We start from the raw sequence: 20,987 nt of genomic DNA, 5'->3' as shown, positions 1-20,987 counted from the left end.
CTGGAAACATCCCCCAGGCTGTGGCTAACCCATGTCTCCGCAATATCCTTTCTTTCAGGAGTGCTAGTTCTGCATGTCTCGCAGGAGAGCTTCTGTAATGTTTGGAAGGTAGGAGACGAGGTACTGGTAGAAGTAAAGCTGTGAGTACCGGACGCGAGTCGTGCTTCGGTAGCTCAGTTGGTAGAGCACTTGCCCGCGAAAGGCAAAGTTCCCGAGTTCGAGTCTCGGTCGGGCACACAGTTTTAATCTGCCAGGAAGTTTCATATCAGCGCACACTCCGCTGCAGAGTGAAAATCTCATTCTGGAAACATCCCCCAGGCTGTGGCTAAGCCATGTCTCCGCAATATCCTTTCTTTCAGGAGTGCTAGTTCTGCATGTCTCGCAGGAGAGCTTCTGTAAAGTTTGGAAGGTAGGAGACGAGGTACTGGTAGAAGTAAAGCTGTGAGTACCGGACGCGAGTCGTGCTTCGGTAGCTCAGTTGGTAGAGCACTTGCCCGCGAAAGGCAAAGTTCCCGAGTTCGAGTCTCGGTCGGGCACACAGTTTTAATCTGCCAGGAAGTTTCTTATCTGCGCACACTCCGCTGCAGAGTGAAAATCTCATTCTGGAAACACTAAATAAGATTAGAACAGAATATGTTTAGAAATTAAAGCCCTAAAAGTATTTGATTTTTATTTAGTTTTATTTATTTATTTTAGTTTTAAGTTCCACAGACTCTTAATGTGTATGTATCACTAAGGTGTAGATTGTGTTAGATTATTACAATAATAAACATATGTAAAAGGTCATAAGGCTTACAATCTAAATCATATTGAACAGATACAAGAAAAGGGAGGTCCAAGTGTTTGGATAACTGTAGTGATAATAGTTACACATACAAACAACAACTTTAACACACTAATTCTTTAAAAAAATGTTTTGTTAAAAAGTGAGATACCAGTGATATACAGTAAGTTCACACAGCAATGCTTAAAATTACTAACAATGCACAAAGTATTATTACACACTGTCAAAAATTTCCTGTAAAGATGAGAAAGAATTATCCAAAAAATACATATCCCCAATAACTTACTTGACACGAACTGGAAGTTTATTGTATTCCTCTATGCTTGAATAACTTATTCTCTTCTGCACCATCCCATTTTTTTTTTTTTTTATCTTCATGAAGATTAAGCTTATTTCATGTATCATGATCAGGATATGCACTGTTAATTTTGTAAATTATACAATTCTTGTTGACAAGACACCAACACACACAAATGTATTGATATGACATGGTGAGGATACCCAGCTTTTTCTGCAAGAGCATCTAGGATGGACTCTACTCATAATTCTGATGACTCTCTTCTGTGTCATTAAGACTTTATTTGGTTGTGACTGGTTTCCTCAGACTATAATTCCAGAAGTCATAAATGAATGGTAATATCCAAATTGTGTAGCCTTGATTGTTTCCTGGTCACAAACAGATGCAATTGAGAAAACGGCAAAGGCTGCCAAATTCAGTCTCTTACATACGTCGATGAAGTCAACTGACCAGTTCAGGTTGCTATTAGTATAGGTATTCCCAGAGTTTGGAAGACTCACTCTCAATATTTCTTTGTTACAACATTTTACCTCAGCATTTTCTTTTTTTGTGTGCTGTCTGAAACTGAATGAACTGAACATTGTTCACATTGAGGGACAGATGATTTGAATATAGTGGCAACAGTTTTTTCTTTGCTGCAGCTGGGTCCTTTGACAATTGTAATGATTGTGTCATCTGCAAACAGGGTGAAGCGTGCTTTTTGGCTCATACAGCACAGCACATCACTTACAAAAATTAAGAATAGTAAAGGAGCAAGCACTGAGCCCTGTGATACTCAACCTTTCACTGTGAGAGTGACAAAACAGAATTATTTCAACACTACCTTTCACTTTCTGTCATCTAGAAATGACTTCAGCCACATCCCTATTTTACCATTTAAGCCATAGTGCTCATCAGATTTCCTACACAAAACTCTATGATCTACTCAGTATAAGGACTTAGATCAGAGGTAAAATGACATTAGGCAACTATCCAGTATCGAGCCTAAATTTACCATCTGGCCTGACACTAGATAGCAGATTTTCAATAAATTATGAAAATTTCACAAAACTGACTTTACTTAGTTCAGATGTAAGATACTCTAAACACAAATAAAATGACAAAGTTATTATGAAAATTATGAAAATTTCACAAAACTGACTTTACTTAGTTCACATGTAAGATACTCTAAACACAAATAAAATGACAAAGTTTTCAAATCAAAACACAGTTTATTATTCATTTTAACACAAAAATAAATCAGCACATGTACTGAATTAGAGGCAAGTCTGGTGAATGAATACCAATTTCTCTGCATTAATGGATAACAGGCAGTTCTGTTTGTCCTCAGAAATAAGTTCAGCTTCAGATAAAAGTCTTTTGCTATATACATTGCAGCAAGGTGCTGAAAGGTCAATTCTGGAAAACTTTGCCAAATTCAGGTACTGTGTCACATTTGGGGATCACCACATACAAGGGTCATGACTGCAGTCAATTCAAACTGTCTTCAAATAATTGTTTCAGTATCCTCGCCAATGAACACTGTGATGGAGGCAGATGAGCTGGTATGTGTAGTGCAGCAGCAGAGTGCTGAAGTCTGCCATGGAGGGTGTATACAACGTAGTATGAGTAGACCTGCTGGCCGAAGCGTTTACCTGCTGGTGGCAGTAGGTCAGGTGGGCCAATGCTTATGTGGAGTTCAATCACCATGGACTTCAGCTTCCACTTCGTGCCACGTGTTGTTGCAGAGTGCTTAGTCATTAGCCTTCCACACCAGCCATGTGCTGAGTTATTTCTGTGCCCATTTCTATGTTGTGGTATCGCAGCAGTGGGTAATTGTTCAGGTGCAGAAGTAAGCACAGGAAGTTCCAGGGATGTAAGACAGCAACTGGTGCCGCCCAACCACTAGCTGTGCAAGTGCCACACCCCCTGAGGTGAGGCACCACTGACACCATTAATCAAGAGGATAAAGTGACCCCTGACTGCTGTTGTACCCAGTTCTTACAGAGTGGTAGACAAGTTTTTGCTGAGATGTTGTGTAGCTCCAGTCTACATCCATCTACTACCAACATAGCGTAATTGAACTTTTGAAAGTAATACCTCAGAACTGGCCTCAAGATTTTTGTTTATGTCTTCATTGTGAACAGTTGAAGTGTTTGACTTGCTCCAGAATTGGTTAGAACTTGTATCTGGAATTTATCAAGGAGTCATTCCACTAAAGTATAACATAACAGTTTCTAAGAGGTTCTGTTCTCTCATTCCTCTTATTCTGCCTAAGAATCCACGCACCATCCTGATGGGACATGAATACTTTTAGCTACGAGAGTACCTAGCCACTTCATATGTCAGTTCAGACACTTTGATTCCCATAGATTGACTCACATGGCAGGATTGTTTTCCTCTCATGGGGTTATCTTTGCCAGAAATTATTTAGTCACCATCACCCTGCGAAGTATCCGTGCCAACTGCCTAGTGTAGTGGCATTGTCACACTGGTGCAGATATTCAACTGGTGATGAAGGTTGTTCTTATGCATGTGATGCCCATATCTTTCTTTCTTTTCCACTTTTCCTGGTGTTCAACTTGGGCCACCATGGACCTGGCATTTCTGCACTGCTGACAGGAACAATTACATCTCTAGAAGGTGCAGCAAAATCTGCAGCAGCAGCAACAGGATTAGATGCAGGCACAGATAAACCAGAATGTGGACTTCCTTTGCACCCTTGCCTCACCAGTGGGGGATCAGGTGTCAGCTGTGAAGTCTTCTTCGCAGCCCCCACCACCCCAGCCCCGTTTGCTGGTTTTGATGAGTCAGTGGAATGGTGGGAGAATTACCTGAGCCAGTTCTTAATCCACTGCCAGGTAAGGCGTATCTTCGATCCAGCTGTTAAGGCTAACTTCTTGTCATCCTGCAGTGAGAGTTTATATGAAGCTGTCCAAAATTTGAGACCCTTCACCAATCCCGAGAAACTCCCTTTTGAAGAGCTTTTTAGGTTGCTTATGCAGTATTTAAGACATAAAACCCACGCGATGGTGGCACAGTTTTAGTTTCACTAGCACCACAACCACTCTGGGCAGTCGTATGCAGCCTGGATCACCGATTTACAGGGCCTCTTGTGCAAGTGTCATTTTTAATATTCCAAATGTGCTACCTTTTATGCAGACTCACAATTTCATGATGTGATTGTCTAGTTTGCTCCAGATCCTAAGGTTCAGACTATTACCCATTTGATAATGATTGACCCCTGACTTTGAGCTTATATCCTGGTCATATTGCATTACAAACATCAGTGTGTTGTACCCTGTCATAATTGTGGAAATGTCTACTTAAATGTGTATGAATATTACATCTTAGTTTGAATGGGGGAGGGGGAAGGGGGGGAGGGGAGAGGGGGCCGACATACACAATAATATTTAAGAGAAACTGTGCTTTTTTTTTTAGCTTTTTCGGTGAGTGTCAACTTTAAATATGCATAAAAACCAGACTGTACATAGGAGAAAAATTTCCTTTGCACAGTCTAAAGATACAACCTTGTTCTATTTACAGGCAGATTTTCATTATTTTCTGATTACTCGTTTCATCACAACAACATCAAATGCAAGATGCTGCGATTGAGCTTACTGTCCTAGCTACTGTGACAGAAAAGGCACCAGTGTTGAGCTTTAACTTTTGTTGGTTACATCATATGTCTTTACTACTGAGTACTCCTTGTGTTTTATTAAAAAACTAGAAACCCACCTCGATTGCGAAAAAAGCACCTATTAACCTAGGTTTCAGCGTAGTTAACACTAGGTGCTTTTTTCGCAATCGAGGTGGGTTTCTAGTTTTTTAATATATTAACCAACGATTGCTGACGCGCTGCGATGTTGAAGGTTCTCCTTGTGTTTGTTATTTAAGAGTTTGTAAAGCAATTGTGTTAGTAGCTGCAATACATGCGAGGCTGTGGTGAAGCTTAGTTGCTTACACCAGTGTGCTGCCATTGTTCTAATGCGCCACAAGCACGTGTTCTTCAGCGAAGAACGGCAATTTCATAGTCAAATTCCAGTAAAGCATTGCCGCATTCAGTTTTTATTGGAAGTAAAGGGAAATAATATCCAAAATCACAAATAAATGCTCAATATGCAAGCAGCTCACAATAAATGAACATTTGTATGGCACAGTTCAACAGTAAATGGAAAAGTCGATTAGCTCAAATAAACCTCGCAGTACAGAATGATAAATCTAATAAAACCTACTTCAATCACTTTCACTGCTGGCTGTAGTCTCGTTGCTGCTATTGCAGTCGTCTACATGGATCAGCAATGTTTCTGTTGCTATGTCAAGACAGTCGACTCTTTGTGCATAACTGTTTTCAAGGTTGTGTACAAGACTAGCAGAGCTTAGTGACACAACTGTAAAGTACCATTTATTTTGAAATTCTTGTTCTCCTTTGCTAACTTGTATTTGAAAAATGCACAAATAAGTTCAATGGTATTCAACTTGCAGTACACTACAGGCAACCAAAGGAGTTTAATTTCCTCGAACACTGATTGCAATGTGCTTTCCAAAAGGCTTTCCTGTGCCCTGAAGTGCAGTTGCACATGTTCCAATAGGCCAGATGTATTAAATTGCTCACATGATATGACATTGGATGGAAGCTCTACATTATTGCTATCTAATCTAATCTGGCAATTTTAATCTGACAATCAATGTGCAATTTGTCATGGATAAGTATTCCATCCCAGGGCAGGTGGAATTGTTGGCAAAGTTGTTAGGAGCATACTGCATCAACTTGTTCCATGCTTACTTGCAGCTGCCACTGGACACAGTTCTTCAGACTGTCTTGGTCCTTAAGAACCCATTTGGACTTTACCAGTTTACTTGCTTGCCTTGTGGAACCTTGTTTGTGCCTTGAATTTATCTATGGTTTTTGGATCAGTTGATTCAGGACATTCCTTATTGTGTCAATTACGTGCATGACATCTGGGTGGGCCCTACTCAGGAGCATCTATGAAACCTTTAGTCAGTTTTAAAACACCTCCTGGAGAATGCCTTCATTGCAAATTGGAAAAGCAGTAAAGGCGATTAAAAGCCTCAAATGCAAAATGTCAGCACATATATATGAGCTACCAGTGTCACTTACAATCTGTACGACTTCACAAACTGCAAAGCTCCTTGCACATGTTGCCAATTTATCATTCACTGAGGTAGTATTCCCCCACAGATTAAAAACTTCAGAAATGAAACCTTTTTTTCAAAAGTGATAATAGATATATTTGAAAATTATTGGCCCATATCACTCCTCTCACCATTCTCTAAAGTATTTGAGATACTGATGAAACAACAAACTCCTAAGTACTTAAATAACCACAAGCTGTTGAACATTAATCAACATGACTTTCAAACATGTAAAAGACCAGAAACTGCAATAATGCATAACACAAATGAAATAATTATCAATCTAGATAATAACAATAATATTGTAGAAGTTAATGTAGATCTTTTGAAAACTTTCTTCAATGTCAGTTATGAAATCTTTTAGATAAGATGGGAGCAATTGGGATAGAAAATAAGTGGTTTCAATCTTATTTGCAAAATAGATCACAGGTTGTGGAATTTGCATCAACTCATTCCAACCATGATATCAGATAAGTATCTGATGGAAAGAAAGTCAAAATAGGTGCACCATATGGTAGTCTTTTAGACCCCCTTCTGTGCCATAATTATATAAATGATACAAAGACCTCAGAAATTGCAGCTAAGATCATGTTTCCAGAATGAGATTTTCACTCTGCAGCGGAGTGTGCGCTGATATGAAAAGATCATGTTGTTTGCAGATGACACTAGTGTAATAGTGAGTGATGTTAAGGATCTCTGTCTACAACAACTGATCAAGTCATTGAAAGTATCTGCACTCATGGTTCAATGCCAACAGACTATGTAATGAAAACAAAGTACATTCATTTTGGAAAAATGAATCATTACCAGTATCTCCAGCTGGTACTGGGTGGAAATGAGACACAAATGGTATGATGTGCAAAGCTTTCAGGATTATATGTTGATCAGGACAAACTGGGAAGACCATGTAAGTAAATTCCCAGAGACTCAGTTCTGCATTGCTTTCTCTGAAAATCATTTCTAAAGTATGTTCCTCAAAGGTAACAGAATGGCTTACTTTGGTTACTTCCAGTCCCTTGTAACTAATGAAATAATCTCTTGAATGACATTTTTTGCGTTACAGGAAGGGTCTATTTGAATCTTGTTACACAGCTCTACAAGAACTCACAGCAAGTACTTAGTCCTGCAAGTTGTGTGTGTTTACAATAGCCTCCCTACGCACATATAAATGTGTAATGACGGCAAGAGCTAATCTTGGAAACCTGCAAACTAATAGTGATTATTGTAGTTGTAACACTTGCAACTGTGGGTTACTCCATGTAGAGAGAGAAAAAAAAACTCACACTCAAAGACCTCTGAGGCACTTTGGTGTCATTCTTTACAATGAACTGCCAGCATACATAAAGAAGTTGGAGAGGGAATGGCTTTTAGAGCAGCATTAAACTCATTTCTTGTCGAGAAGTGTTTCTGCAGTGTAAATGAATATGTTGGATTACATAAACAGTACAGCCTCATTTATTGTGGAGTACTTTTTACTCTGTTAAAAAATGTACCAAACATCCTGTGTTTGTCTTTACATAAGAATGTTTCTATTGCTGGCTCCTGTTTTCTCAGTTTCATATGCACCTCCTAAGAGATGAGATCTACACGACTGGCCATTAAAATTGCTACAGTGGCCATTAAAATTGCTACACCAAGAAGAAATGCAGATGATGAACAGGTATTTATTGGACAAATATATTATACTAGAACTGACATGTGATTACATTTTCACGCAATTTGGGTGCATAGATCCTGAGAAATCAGTACCCAGAACAACCACCTCTGGCCGTAATAACGGCCTTGATACGCCTGGGTGTTGAATCAAACAGAGCTTGGATGGCGTATACAGGTACAGCTGCCCATGCAGCTTTAACACAATACCACAGTTCATCAAGAGTAGTGACTGGTGTATTGTGACGAACCAGTTGCTCGGCCACCATTGACCAGATGTTTTCAATTGGTGGGAGATCTGGAGAATGTGCTGGCCAGGGCAGCAGTCGAACATTTCTGCGTCCAGAAAGGCCCGTACAGGACCTGCAATATGTGGTCGTGCATTATCCTGCTGAAATGTAGGGTTTTGCAGGGATCGAATGAAGGGTAGAGCCACAGGTCGTAACACATCTGAAATGTAACGTCCACTGTTCAAAGTGCCGTCAATGCGAACAAGAGGTGACTGAGACGCGTAACCAATGGCACCCCATACCATCACGCCGGGTGATATGCCAGTACGGCAATGACAAATACACGCTTCCAATGTGCATCCACCGCGATGTCGCCAAACACGGATGTGACCATCATGATGCTGTAAACAGAACATGGATTCATCTGAAAAAATGATATTTTGCCATTCGTGCACCCAGGTTCGTCATTGAGTACACCATCGCAAGCGCTCCTGTCCGTGATGCAGTGTCAAGGGTAACCGCAGCCATGGTCTCCAAGCTGATAGTCCATGCTGTTGCAAACATTGTCGAACTGTTCGTGCAGATGGTTGTTGTCTTGCAAACGTCCCCATCTGTTGACTCAGGGATCGAGACGTGGCTGCATGCTCCATTACAGCCATGCTGATAAGGTGCCTGTCATCTCGACTGCTAGTGATACGAAGCCATTGGGATCCAGCACAGTGTTCTGTATTACCCTCCTGAACCCACCTGTTTCATATTCTGCTAACAGTCATTGGATCTCGACCAACGCGAGCAGCAATGTCGTGATACGATAAACCGCAATCGCGATAGGCTACAATCCGACCTTTATCAAAGCCAGAAACATGATGATACACATTTTGCCTCCGTAACATGAGGCATCACAACAACGTTTCACCAGGTAACTCCAGTCAACTGCTGTTTGTGTATGAGAAATCGGTTGGAAACTTTCCTCATGTCAGCACGTTGTAGGTGTCGCCACTGGCGCCAACCTTGTGTAAATGCTCTGAAAAGCTAATGATTTGCTTATCACAGTATCTTCTTCCTGTCGGTTAAATTTCGTGTCTGTAGCACGTCATCTTTGTGGTGTAGCAATTTTAATGGCCAGTAGTGTATTTCAAGATTAGTTGTGGTGAATATAGTGTAGGCAGGTGTTTGGGTGTTCATGCCTTTATACTTTTCAGCAGTGTTATATAATGTGTTCATGTGGTCACATTTTTTCAGGAGTGTAATATAACAAAATTTCATGTTCTAGTTATATCACTGATTAAACTTCTTGGGCATGCATGTTTTAATCGCCTTGTAGACTAGTTATGTGCAGTTTTCTTTCCAAATCATGTAGCAAGCAAAGTAGTTAAGCCAGTACTAATACACTGGACTCGCATTCAGGAGGAGACATCTGGACTTGGCTTTTCCGTGCTTTTCCCAAACTGTTCATGTGAATGCTGAGTTGGTTCCAACGATAAGGCCATGGCCAATTTCTTGCACTATCCTTACCTAATCCTATCCTAATCTGCATGCCTTTCATATCATCATCACCATCATCATCATCATGTTTTCTGCTACATCAGCAGGTCCTTTCCATCTTTATTACATGCAATCCATTGCTTCCTTCTTAACGCTGGTGTATGTTTTATATACACATACATTATTTTTGTAATATATCAATCTGCATGTTCAGCACTGTTGTAAAAATGGTCTAAGGATGAATAAATAAATTAAATAAATAAACTGTTTCATCTTCATTTACCACGCTATGATTATGACACTTCTGTATTGTCTGTATTCTCCATAATTTTGTCAGTCTCCCTTACCATCTCCCATTATTTTTCATTCTTTGCAATAGGGAAACTAAATATTTTGAAAAAATAAAAACCAACTGAACAGTTAGAAAACTACAGAAAGATAAAGGAGTAAATCATAAAGAATAAGGAGGAGGCAGGGGGGGGGGGGGGAGGAGGAGGAGGAGGAGGATAAGGGGAGGAGGAAGACGGATGGAGGAGGAGGGTGAAATTAAGGCCCACTAATAATAAAGAAACATAATTACGTATACTGCACATGATGTTAAAACATTCCAAAAATAGGGAATACTGCAGACATTATAAGAAAAGCTTTAAATTCAGTTTTATGTCATATACAGGAGCAAATACTTTCAGATTAAATGTATTACATTTGAATAGAGTGATGCATGTGTTCTGTGGTTGTTTTCCTAATTCAGATCCTTTAAAGGCTATTGTGTTTTCAACAGACAAGTTACAAATAGGTGAAGCAACCATAATTATTGTCTCTCGTGAAATCTGTGATCAAAAGCAATGGCAAATACTGCTTCACACCACTGAACGGGAATACAAAGAATGTACATATCAATTCCAGAAGATCATTTTACTTTTCCTCAAGAAGAGTAATGACAATCTCTGAAACTTCATGTGAAGTGCTAGTCTAGTTGCAATACATCATCCACATGAAAATCAGACACATTTTACCTGTCAAAGGTACACACTGACAAGTGCATCTTTGTAACACATTCACATAGATACACCTGGTCCATCAGTTGAGATCTGTGTAAAGGGTAATGGTGTCCCTAAAATGAAAGTAGCCAGCAAAATGTGAAAAAAACAAATGCTGATTACTCATGTTCATACTTAAATGTTTCAATTTCTTGTTTATCTTGGTACCAGTACAAGCTGCCGGTGATGGTGGTCATGTTTGTGTGAGGTGTGCTTGCTTATTTTTGTGTGGTGTGTGAGTGTGTTTTCTCTTTTCTGAAGAAGGCTAAAGCTAAACCGTAAACATATAACAGTCTTTCTTAGTGTGTGTCTGCAATTTGTGAGTAGCAATCGATCCTTTTCCTAATATTGTTGATATACCAACCTGGAATTTCCACTATTTGATTTGATAAGACATGCTATGTGTATGTTCACTGACCTTATCATGCAGTCTGTCTTTATTAGAGGAAGACAAAAAAAAAAAAAAAAAAAAAAACAGTCTGCTGACATTATTTAGCATGGAAGACAGTCTTTGATGTATGTTGCATAAATACAAACACACATTACCTCTTTGAGATGAAGCTCTCACTGATATACTAGGGCTCTTTGCTTCTGGGATTGTAGGGACAGATGGTTGGACAGAGACTGAAGTTTCCTTTGGTTTGTGAGAAATCCCTTTCAGTTCCTCAGCCCGTTCCACAGCATTGCAAGTAACCTCCGTAAGTTTAGCATGGAGCACAGGATCATTGACAGCTGCTGCTCTCTACAAAACACAGTTACAAATAATAAAGAAAACCCAAAAAGAAATGATCAGTAAGTGTGATGGATAACATACTTCAAAACAAATCTTAAGTAAAAATCTAGTGTTGTCATAAAACTTTGTATGCCATTAAAACACTACACATTAGTAGGTATCTGTCAGTCCATTATTCTTTAAAGAATCACACCCCCTGTGAATACTTTACAAATGAATTAAGTGTCAAATATCTGAAATTAAGCCTGAAGTGAGAAAAGGTTTGAATTTATTCTTAAAATTTGCTTGAAGTCACTAAGTGCTCTCATTATGAAACACTGAATGAACATCATGTAGGCAATTTGCACTTCACTCTAAGTAAAATCAAGTTTTTCATGCTTCTTAATGTTTATGACATCATCACGTCCTGAACTATGTGTTATACAATGATATAATTTTTGCAGGTACATTCAGTGATATATGCAGATATTGTCTGACAAGTGTGTTGTGAAGAGAGTTAGTAGTATAAAGAAGTAATAAATACAGATGTCATGCCTGATACTGAAGATGTGTGGATACTGTTTCCAACCAGTGTTTCAGCTAGAGTCAGTAATAAAGAAGTAATAAATTAAAATGTTATGTCTGGTGCTGAAGTTTTACAGCATGAACAGCAAAAATGTAGTGAAATCATGAACTTTTCTTCCTTTTATCATTCTGTGGGAATGTCAACAAGAAAATGTTTCATAAACATCCAATTTTATATGCACAGTTTGTTGGAAGTCAGTAAGTGCTCTCATTCTAAAACACACGATGAATGAAGTCCACGTATTAGTGCACTGTCAGTTATACTGCCTCAAGGCAAACACACAGTTTCTAACTGAATGCTGGTTCTGTACTCCTTGCTTAATTCTATCATGCTTGAGAAATCATGACATCATATCAACCCCATTCTTAATCTGCTGAAGAGAGATGACATTACCATAGGTTCAATTCATGTTATACAGTACAATAACAGATTTTAAAAACAACTTATGCTCAATTGAGGAGGTTTTGAATAAATAAGCACTGGAATTGGCACAGAAGCAGTGCCAAATATAAAGCCTTGCATCAGGATGGGAGATGCACAACTTTATAAGACCATAAGAGTACATGGTACTGATATTGTCAGTGTGACCATCTCACTGATGATGTGGTTCTCCTATTCCACAAATACATGTGACACCTGAGCTTATTAATTTAATTTTTTGCATGGAAAACTGTCACTTTCTGACCTAACATAGACCTCAGGCTATGCTGCATATTTGTCAGCACAACCAGGTTTTTAGCTTTCATATTTGATGGCTTTGTCAACTCACAACCCAACTCACATTCCAGCAAACCACCTCATAATTCGTGACACACTAAGGGGGGGAGGGGGGGGGGGGGGGGGGGGAACCAAGATTATAAATTTAATCTGAGCTATAAGGTCCCAACCTAGCCACAACCTTGCAAATCGTGACATACTTAGAAAAATGTCAAATATTTGTGTTAACAGTGGACAAGAGAATGGTTGCAAATTCAGTGTTATAAACTAATTATCTCTTTTCTCACATCTATATGGTTACATGAAAGTATCATCTCACTGATTACATGAAACTGATGTGTTGCTGACCTATAAGCAATAGAGAAACACTGTCATGACTACCACTGTCCCTGATCTAGACTTTAGCCACAAAGGACAGACACAGTGCTGACCTAAAGGGCCATATTATGATAGCTCATGTGCTTAGAAAAACCCTGTCAGTACCGTAGTGCTTGGCACAGATGGAAAAATAGCCTTAAAAACATTGTGAATGCTGAAGAAATGATTGTGTAACTGTCAGTTAATATTGTGATGAATGTCATGATTTAGGTTGCACGATGTGACCAGTATACTGAGCTGTTTATTATTTTAAGTTATACATGAATTCTAACAGCAAATGACTGTTGTTGAATCATGGCAAAGATGACAACTGTCAGCACTATTTTTCATGTCAACAGTTCCATTACATTTAGTAACTTGTGTTAATACAGTATTATGCTGAAAAGATGCCACTGATGAGTGACAGTAAAAAATGTATTCATCAAGAAGTAGCAGAATAGACCTGTCTATTTTTCGCAGCTTTTCACTCTCATTAACTCATACACGATGTTTCAGCAAATATCTCTGTCTTGCATATTACCCTGTCTTCCACCTTTAAGCTCTCACATTTTCAAATATCATCCGGTACAGTCCCCAGCAATCAGTCTTTTCTTTCCATACCGTCCGGTAAGTCTCCTCTGACTTGTGGTTCCTGGTGACTTTTCCGAAATCTACTCCTTTCTCTACACCTCTCCAGTCCTTTTCCTTCACCCTTCTTCCTTCCCCTTCAACCCATCTGCAGGGAGAAGGAGCCAATGGCTAAAATAGCTTATATACTCGTAATTATAATCTTCTTTAACGTGCTGCCGCTGCTTGGTGAGTACATTTTTTATTCATCAAATTATTATAAAAGTAGTAATAGTATTATGAAAAGCATAGATTGCTATTCACTGTACAGATGACATGCTGAGTTGCAGACTGAAATGATGAAAAGACTGTTACACTTTTAGCTTTCAGCCAAAGCATTCTTCAGAAAATAAAACACTAGAATTCCAGTCCAAACTGACAGATGTTGGTCATGTGTGCTTGAGGTGTGCTTGTGTGTGTGCGTGTGCGTGTGTGTGTGTGTGTGTGTGTGTGTGTGTGTGTGTGTATTCTTTTCTGAAGGCTACATGTGTAACAGTCTTTTCATTGTGCCTCTCTGCAACTTAGAATGCCATCTTTATGGTAACTAGCAATCTATACTTTTCCTAATATTGCTGACCTCCAACCCGTAGTTTCAATTATTATAAAAGTAGAGTTATCACATTTAAAAAGAGTTTTTTCATAAAATAGCACGTTTTATGTACTACTAGGGACAAGAAGGAAAGGGCAGAAAATATTTTCTGATCCTGTACAATCTTCCATTTTTGAAAAACACATGATCACACATTGTAACTCAAATGTAATGAATGTTCTGTCAGTGATTTGTATACACTGAACATACAGCAAACAAGAAATTTTTATACCTACTGCTTTCAAACCAAGATCTGCAGCATTTAAATAAAGTTCAATGGCTTCTTCTTTGTGGCCTGCTTCATCAGCATTTAATGCTTGATGAAATAAAAACTTGCACTTCAGAAGCTGCTGCTTCACTTCAGAACTGCCAGTATTTTCATTGCGTTGGGCACATACTGAAAAATACAATAAAACCTTTGAAAAATTAAAATAAATATACTGTGATACTAGGTTTGCACCTACTGCTTCACTCACATATACTGTATAATCTGCACAGAATTTTTTTTGTTTTTGTGTTTTTTTAATTGAATTTGTTATACATGCATGTAAATCTTTGCATTGCGCAAAGAGTGTATCTAGTCTATGCAAACTAAGTTGCAGACAGAGTATTAAAATTTAATACAGCAATTTTTCCTAAAAGATTTGCACATTAAAAAAAATTAATAGAATTTATGTATTCTTAAGTACATTGTTCATGTACAGACTAACGCTATAGAAACAGTATCCAAGGTCATCTCAAACAGATATTCCTGTACACAGAACTGCATTTAAATGTGGTATCCATTTTGTCTTCAGTAATGATTAGTTTGCGTAGTAATTACAACAAAAACAATTTTATAAATATATTTTAGGCCTATCAGAAATTTCTTCTTTTTCTACGCAATTCTGAAAAGCCAATTTGTTGTGGTGACTTTTAAAGAGCTTTACCTGATTTGGTTCACAAATTGCAACACATTCTAAACTTTTCATGCAAATGAAGGCTATAGAAGCATGGTCATTTCTGAATGTACTTCTCACCAAAAACCAATTCTAACAATGGAAAATCCAGAATGGAATAATGACAATATTATTCAAAGGATAGTTCCTACTCGGCATACAGAGGAGACCCTAGGTCACAGATAGGCACAAAAAAAACTGTCAAACAAAGCATTCGGTCAAATGGTCCTTCCACAGAACAAACAAACAAACACACGCACACACACACACACACACACACACACACACACACACACATACACACACACACACAAACTGAGACACATATGACCACAGTCTCTGGCTGTCAAGGCCAAGGCAGCCTGGGACTGTGGGTGGGTGGGTGTGTGTGTCTCATGAAGGGCCATTTGGCCAAAAGCTTTGTATGATAGTCTTTTTGTTGTGCCTCAGCATCTCTGCTATATGGTTAGCAACTATCCTTTTCACAATATTTTCAACAAAGCAATTCTGGTAGTGAGAGTCAGATGTTTTTGTCAATCGTGCCTTGGAGGTCTTGTGGTGACATTTCGATAGAAACTTCCATCCCCTAACATATACAAGGCTGATTTGATACGTCTGGTGAATTTCCTTGAAAGGATGGAACATTTTTGTTGCACCTCCATGGTCAATAAGCTTCATTACTGCAAGGATCATATACAGAATTTCAACAATTTACCGTGAACAGTTCACTGTCGACAGCCTTCTGAATTGTTTCGTGTGTCAACTGTGACTGAAAATGGAGAAAACTGAGTTTCATACTGTTATTAAACATTTTCATTTCGAGGGTTGGATTGCCGCACAAATTAAAACAGAATTGGATGAAGTCCACACGGTCTCTACTCCATCACTGAAGACCATTTACTTTTGTATTGATGAATTCAAATGTGGTCGCACAATCACCGAACACAAAGCCCGCTGTGGCCAGGTAACTAAGGTCACCACAAAGGAAACCAATGACAAAATCCATGATATGGTAATGCAAGATGACGAATAAAAATTAATGAAACTGTTGAAACTGTACGCAACTCAACTGAGTGAGCACATAATATCCTGCATCGCAAAATGGCCATAGAGAAGCTGTGTGCGAAGTGGGTGCCACAATTGCTCACAGTCGACCAAAAGAGCATCCAGCGCATCTTAACACAATGTCTGTCGATGTTTAATCGCAAATCCACAAGACCTTTTGAACCAATTACTGATGTTAATAAAACAGAGATCGGTGATTACAAACCAGAATCAAAACAATGGACAAAGGCTGGTGAAAGTGCACCAAAGAATGCAAAGGCCATTTTGTCAGCTGGTACAGTGATGGCAACTTTTCTTTCTTTTTTGGGGGCTCGGGGGCATTCCCAAAGCATAATCCTCGTAGATTATTTGGAAGAGAACCCTATCTGGACCCTACTATACTTCATTGTTGGATCGTTTGAAATTTGTGCTGGCTGAAGAAAGTCAAACAATGGCATGCAAAAAAGTGTTCTCTCATCAGGGAAAAAGCACAGATCACACCCGTCTACAAGCCAGGTAGTAGAAGTGGTCCATAAAACTACCATCCAATATCCTTGACATCGATCTGTTGTAGAATCTTCAAAACATATTCTGAGCTCAAACAATAAAGAGGCATCTTAAAAAGAATGACCTTCTCTATGCCAATCAGCATGGATTCCAAAAAATGTCGATCACATGAAACCCAAATCGCACTTTTCTCATATGATGTACTGAAAGATTGGGATCAAGGGAGTTAGATAGATGCAGTATTTCTTGATTTCCAAAATACATTTGAGTCACGATCACACCTACCCTTACTGTCAAAAGTACGATCATATAAGGTACCAAGTGAAATTTGTGACTAAACTGAGGACTTTATGGTTGGGAGGATGCAGCATGTTATCTTCGAAGGAGGGTCATCATCAGATGTAGAAGTAACTTCAGGTGTGCCCAGGGAAGTGTGCTATTATCCTTGTTGTTCATGTTGTAGATTAATGACCTCGCAGACAATATTAATAGTAAAATCAGGCTTTTCATAGAGATGCAGTTATCTATAAGTACTATCTGAAATAAGCTGCATAAATATTCACAAAATAATTAAATTGGATAGACCAAAAATCTGTTCACCAACCAGTGGCAGAACACAGACATAGAAGGCTGTTGTAAATTGGCAAGCTGCCAGAGTTAGCAGCCCCTTCAGGCAGAAGGGTTGAAGGGGAAGGAAAGAGGGGTATAGGAAAAGGACTGGAGAAGTCTAGGAAAAAGGGGTAGATTTTGGGAAAGTCACCCAGAACCGCGGGTCAGGGAAGACTTACCACATGAGATGAAAAGGAAAGACTGATTGTTGGGGACTGCATCGGGCAAGATATGAAAACTTAAGAGCTTAAAGGTGGAAGACAGGGTAATATGCAGACAGAGATTACTGCTTAAACATCATGCAAAAGTTAATAAGAATGAAAAGCTAAGTGCATTGTACTTAACAGAGGTGGGAGGGGGGTGGCGAAAAACAGGCTGGTAACACAGTGAAAGATGCAGAAAACTACAACAGAGTGAAGCAAAGAGTAGTTACTGTGAAGAAATGCTGAGATGGAAGAAATTAACATAAATTAAGAACATATTGTAAATTGGATTCCAGGTTGTATGGTCATGGTCAATAAGACATTTTCGTTACTGACATTTCATTCAGAATTGCATTGGACATCTACAGACTTGCACCTGGTTCCGCAGATTCTTGCTGACTGACAGTTTGTATTGTGAAAAGGGGACATGGTAGAAGTTTAGATGTGATTGGTAGTGACAATCATTGTTAAAGATAAAACTTTTCTCTCAATTCTGTAGAGCTACGATTTATCACCAAGTTTCATAGCTGCTTCTATTCTGTTATAATCATCCCCATGTTTATAAATTTTGATGGTTTATCTACATACTTTTTCATGGTATTTATAATGCTCTCCTATGTTTGACCCATCAGTCAGCAAGACTATGAAGAACCAGCAGCTCTGAAGATGTGCAATGCAGCTCTGGATGAAACATCAGGAATGAAAAAGTTCCATGGATCTTTAACATCCAACTTGCAAGATTCACCAGTAACTAAGACAACCAGTCCCAAGAACCTTCATTGTATGACAGGTAGACATCCGCACTGGCAGAGCAGTGTAAGAATAACAGCAGAAGTAGAAGTAGTAGTAGTAGTAGTAGTAGTAGTATACACGATCTTAAAGTGGGAAAAAAGTCACCTATTGTTTGGCCATGATAACCTGGTGATTTCACTAATGCTGCCAGAAGTGGAGAAAATCAGTACTGCTTGACAGTTTTTCATTTGTCTTTGAGTGCTGCCAATGTCAAACTGCCCCTAGGTACAAAATATTACAAAAGGCTGGTGTACACTGGCAAGTAACTTCTGTAAGCACTTGCTAAGTTCCTCAAGCTTGTGTCTTCAAGTCACTGGGGCAAGTTTGTTTAATGAACTTCCTGCAAGTACTTGTCACAGAAGTGCAGTTATTCTTAAAAACCAGAGTGGTTGCCACTGTTGTTGTGTTATTATTAATGAATACAAATTGTGATAAAAAGATAAAGAAAAAGTTAGAGGGGTACATATTGCCATTCTGAAGAAACTCTATTCAATTAACTAAACCAGAGGATTCCACTTAAGATTAAAAACTTTGAGGATGTCATATGCAAACTTCAAATACCTCTTGCCTATCGTATAAAATATTCAATAACAGGAAATGAAACAGTGATGCAGTGTCTCACCAAGAGACTATCTCTTAATTACTCTTCGATTGTTGCAAGTAGTATTTGCTACTTTTACCACAAATGAAATGCATTTATGTTTGCAGCAACATCAAAAAATCAGTTAAATTTAAATACCTATGTTCTATCATTCTACTTTCCCTGGCAAAACAAATTGATTTGTAAACTCAATTTGCATTTCTTTTTCTGGTGGTGCCAATTATGTGTTTTAAGGGGTTCCAATGGTGCATTTGTTTCCATCTATCTGTCTTTGTGCCATTCTCCTTTTTGACAATGATATTTTCGAACCAGTACTGTACACACACAACATCCAGCAATGACAAATTCAGCAAGTACTTGTAGCCAGACGCAAAAAGCTTATTTGAAACTTCCTAACAAATTAAAACTGTGTGCCAGACTAGGACTCGAACCTGGGAACTTGGTCCGGAACACAGTTTTAATTTGTCAGGAAGTTTCAAGTACAAAAATGTTCACACTAACTTGCAAAGTTCTTGAAGTTGCTGAAATTAGCGGATGTCGACAGAACAGAGTGTCTACTAAATATGATTTCTGGCTTACAATTTTAATGTGGTTGCGAGACAGGTAAATAAAGTGCAACAGATTAATGAGGAAGGCTGAACTGCTATCTAAAATTAAGGAAAACTAACCAGCTGTGTAAGCGTACGTCATGGATAAAATCGCTGAGAGCAGAAGCTACAAAGTAGTCTGTTGACCGACCAAATACTGAAATCTAAATCTGATAGAACTGTTATGCGCCAAAATAAAACACAATATCAGTGTTTTTTTTTTTGGGGGGGGGGGGGGGGGGGGGAACACAAAAAACAACTGGGATCATACTCGCCCAAGTCAAAACTATAGAACAGAAACACAGAGATGAGGGAAACAACTATGTGTCAGTCCCAATGGACAATAGGAGACAGCTAGAAAAGGTACATGGACAAAGGGCTAAACAAACACCATACAAAAATAGAGGTGCAAAATGAAAAATTAAGTGGCCTTCGCCATATTGCTTCAGCGGATAAAAAGTAAAACGCAGTCAACGCTCCGCGCATGATTCGCTAAAACAGCTGATAAATCAGATGGCAAACCCAAGCTGGAACGTAAATTGGTAAAAAAAAACGGCATTCCAGCAGGAAGAGGTAGACAACTAAAATTTGAGCACAATGCGTACAAAGTGGTGGACTAGCATCACTTAGCAAATGACAATGGCTAAAAAGGCAGTGCCCAATATGCAGCCGAGTTAAAATAATCTCCTACCGGCGGGAGGGCCGAGAGGTCAGCCAAGGCACCGGAGGAGGCTTAATAAGCCAAAGCTTATTCCCATGATGGGAGGACCATTGGTGATGCCACAGGGACGCCACCTCCTGACAGACGGCAACGCAGAGACTGCGTAAAAGGGATGGGTGTGCAGATGCATAAACAAAGTACCCATAGTTGAGTTTCGAACAGACAAGGGACTGGTACAAACAGAGGAGGGTGCTTCGATTGGCACCCCAAGAAGTACCATTGAGGACACGTAGGACACTGAGGGACTGCATACAGCAGGCTGCCAGGTAAGAGACATGGGAGGACCAAGAGAGTTTCCTATCGAGCATGTGCCTCAGGAATTTTGTAGAGTCAACGAACGGAGGGGCAACAGGCCCAAGATGTAGAAATGGTGGGAGAAACCATTTGTTTTGTCAGTGGAAAAGCGAAAGCCACTAGCGATGCTCCAGCAGTGAAGACAATCAATACAGTGCTGGAGACGCCACTCAGTGAGACAGGTCCATGGAGAACTGCAATAGATAGCAAAATCATCGACAAAAAGGGAGTTGGAGACACCCGGTGGGAGGCAGGCCATTATAGGGTTAGTGGTGATGGCAAAGAGGATGAAGCTCAGGATAGAAACTGAGACACACCATTTTCCTGAATAAAGGTGTATGACAAGGTAGAACCCACACGCACCTTGAAAACTCAGTCTTGTAAAAATACCCGAAGAAAACAGGGCAGGTGCCCATGGAAGCCTCACGTGTAACGAGTACAGAGGACACCAGTTCTCTAGCAGGTGTCGTAAGCCTT

The 20,987-nt window shown here is 39.3% G+C and overlaps 1 protein-coding gene across 1 annotated transcript in view; it reads right to left on the bottom strand.

Annotated features, from left to right (window-relative positions):
- The window catches only part of LOC124605844 (calpain-7-like), a 98,625-nt gene that overhangs the window by 49,945 nt on the left and 27,693 nt on the right, over positions 1 to 20,987 (bottom strand). Inside the window, exons 2-3 of the mRNA XM_047137775.1 lie at positions 14,451 to 14,611; positions 11,173 to 11,368 (exon numbers count right to left, since the gene is read on the bottom strand). Coding sequence (XP_046993731.1) covers positions 11,173 to 11,368; positions 14,451 to 14,611 — 357 coding nt within the window. The remainder of the gene's footprint in view (positions 1 to 11,172; positions 11,369 to 14,450; positions 14,612 to 20,987) is intronic.

Source organism: Schistocerca americana, chromosome 3, assembly GCF_021461395.2.
Source record: "Schistocerca americana isolate TAMUIC-IGC-003095 chromosome 3, iqSchAmer2.1, whole genome shotgun sequence".
NCBI classification, from domain to species: domain Eukaryota; kingdom Metazoa; phylum Arthropoda; class Insecta; order Orthoptera; family Acrididae; genus Schistocerca; species Schistocerca americana.
The sequence above is the reverse complement of the archived record's forward strand: the minus strand, read 5'-3'. Positions and strand labels throughout refer to the sequence as shown.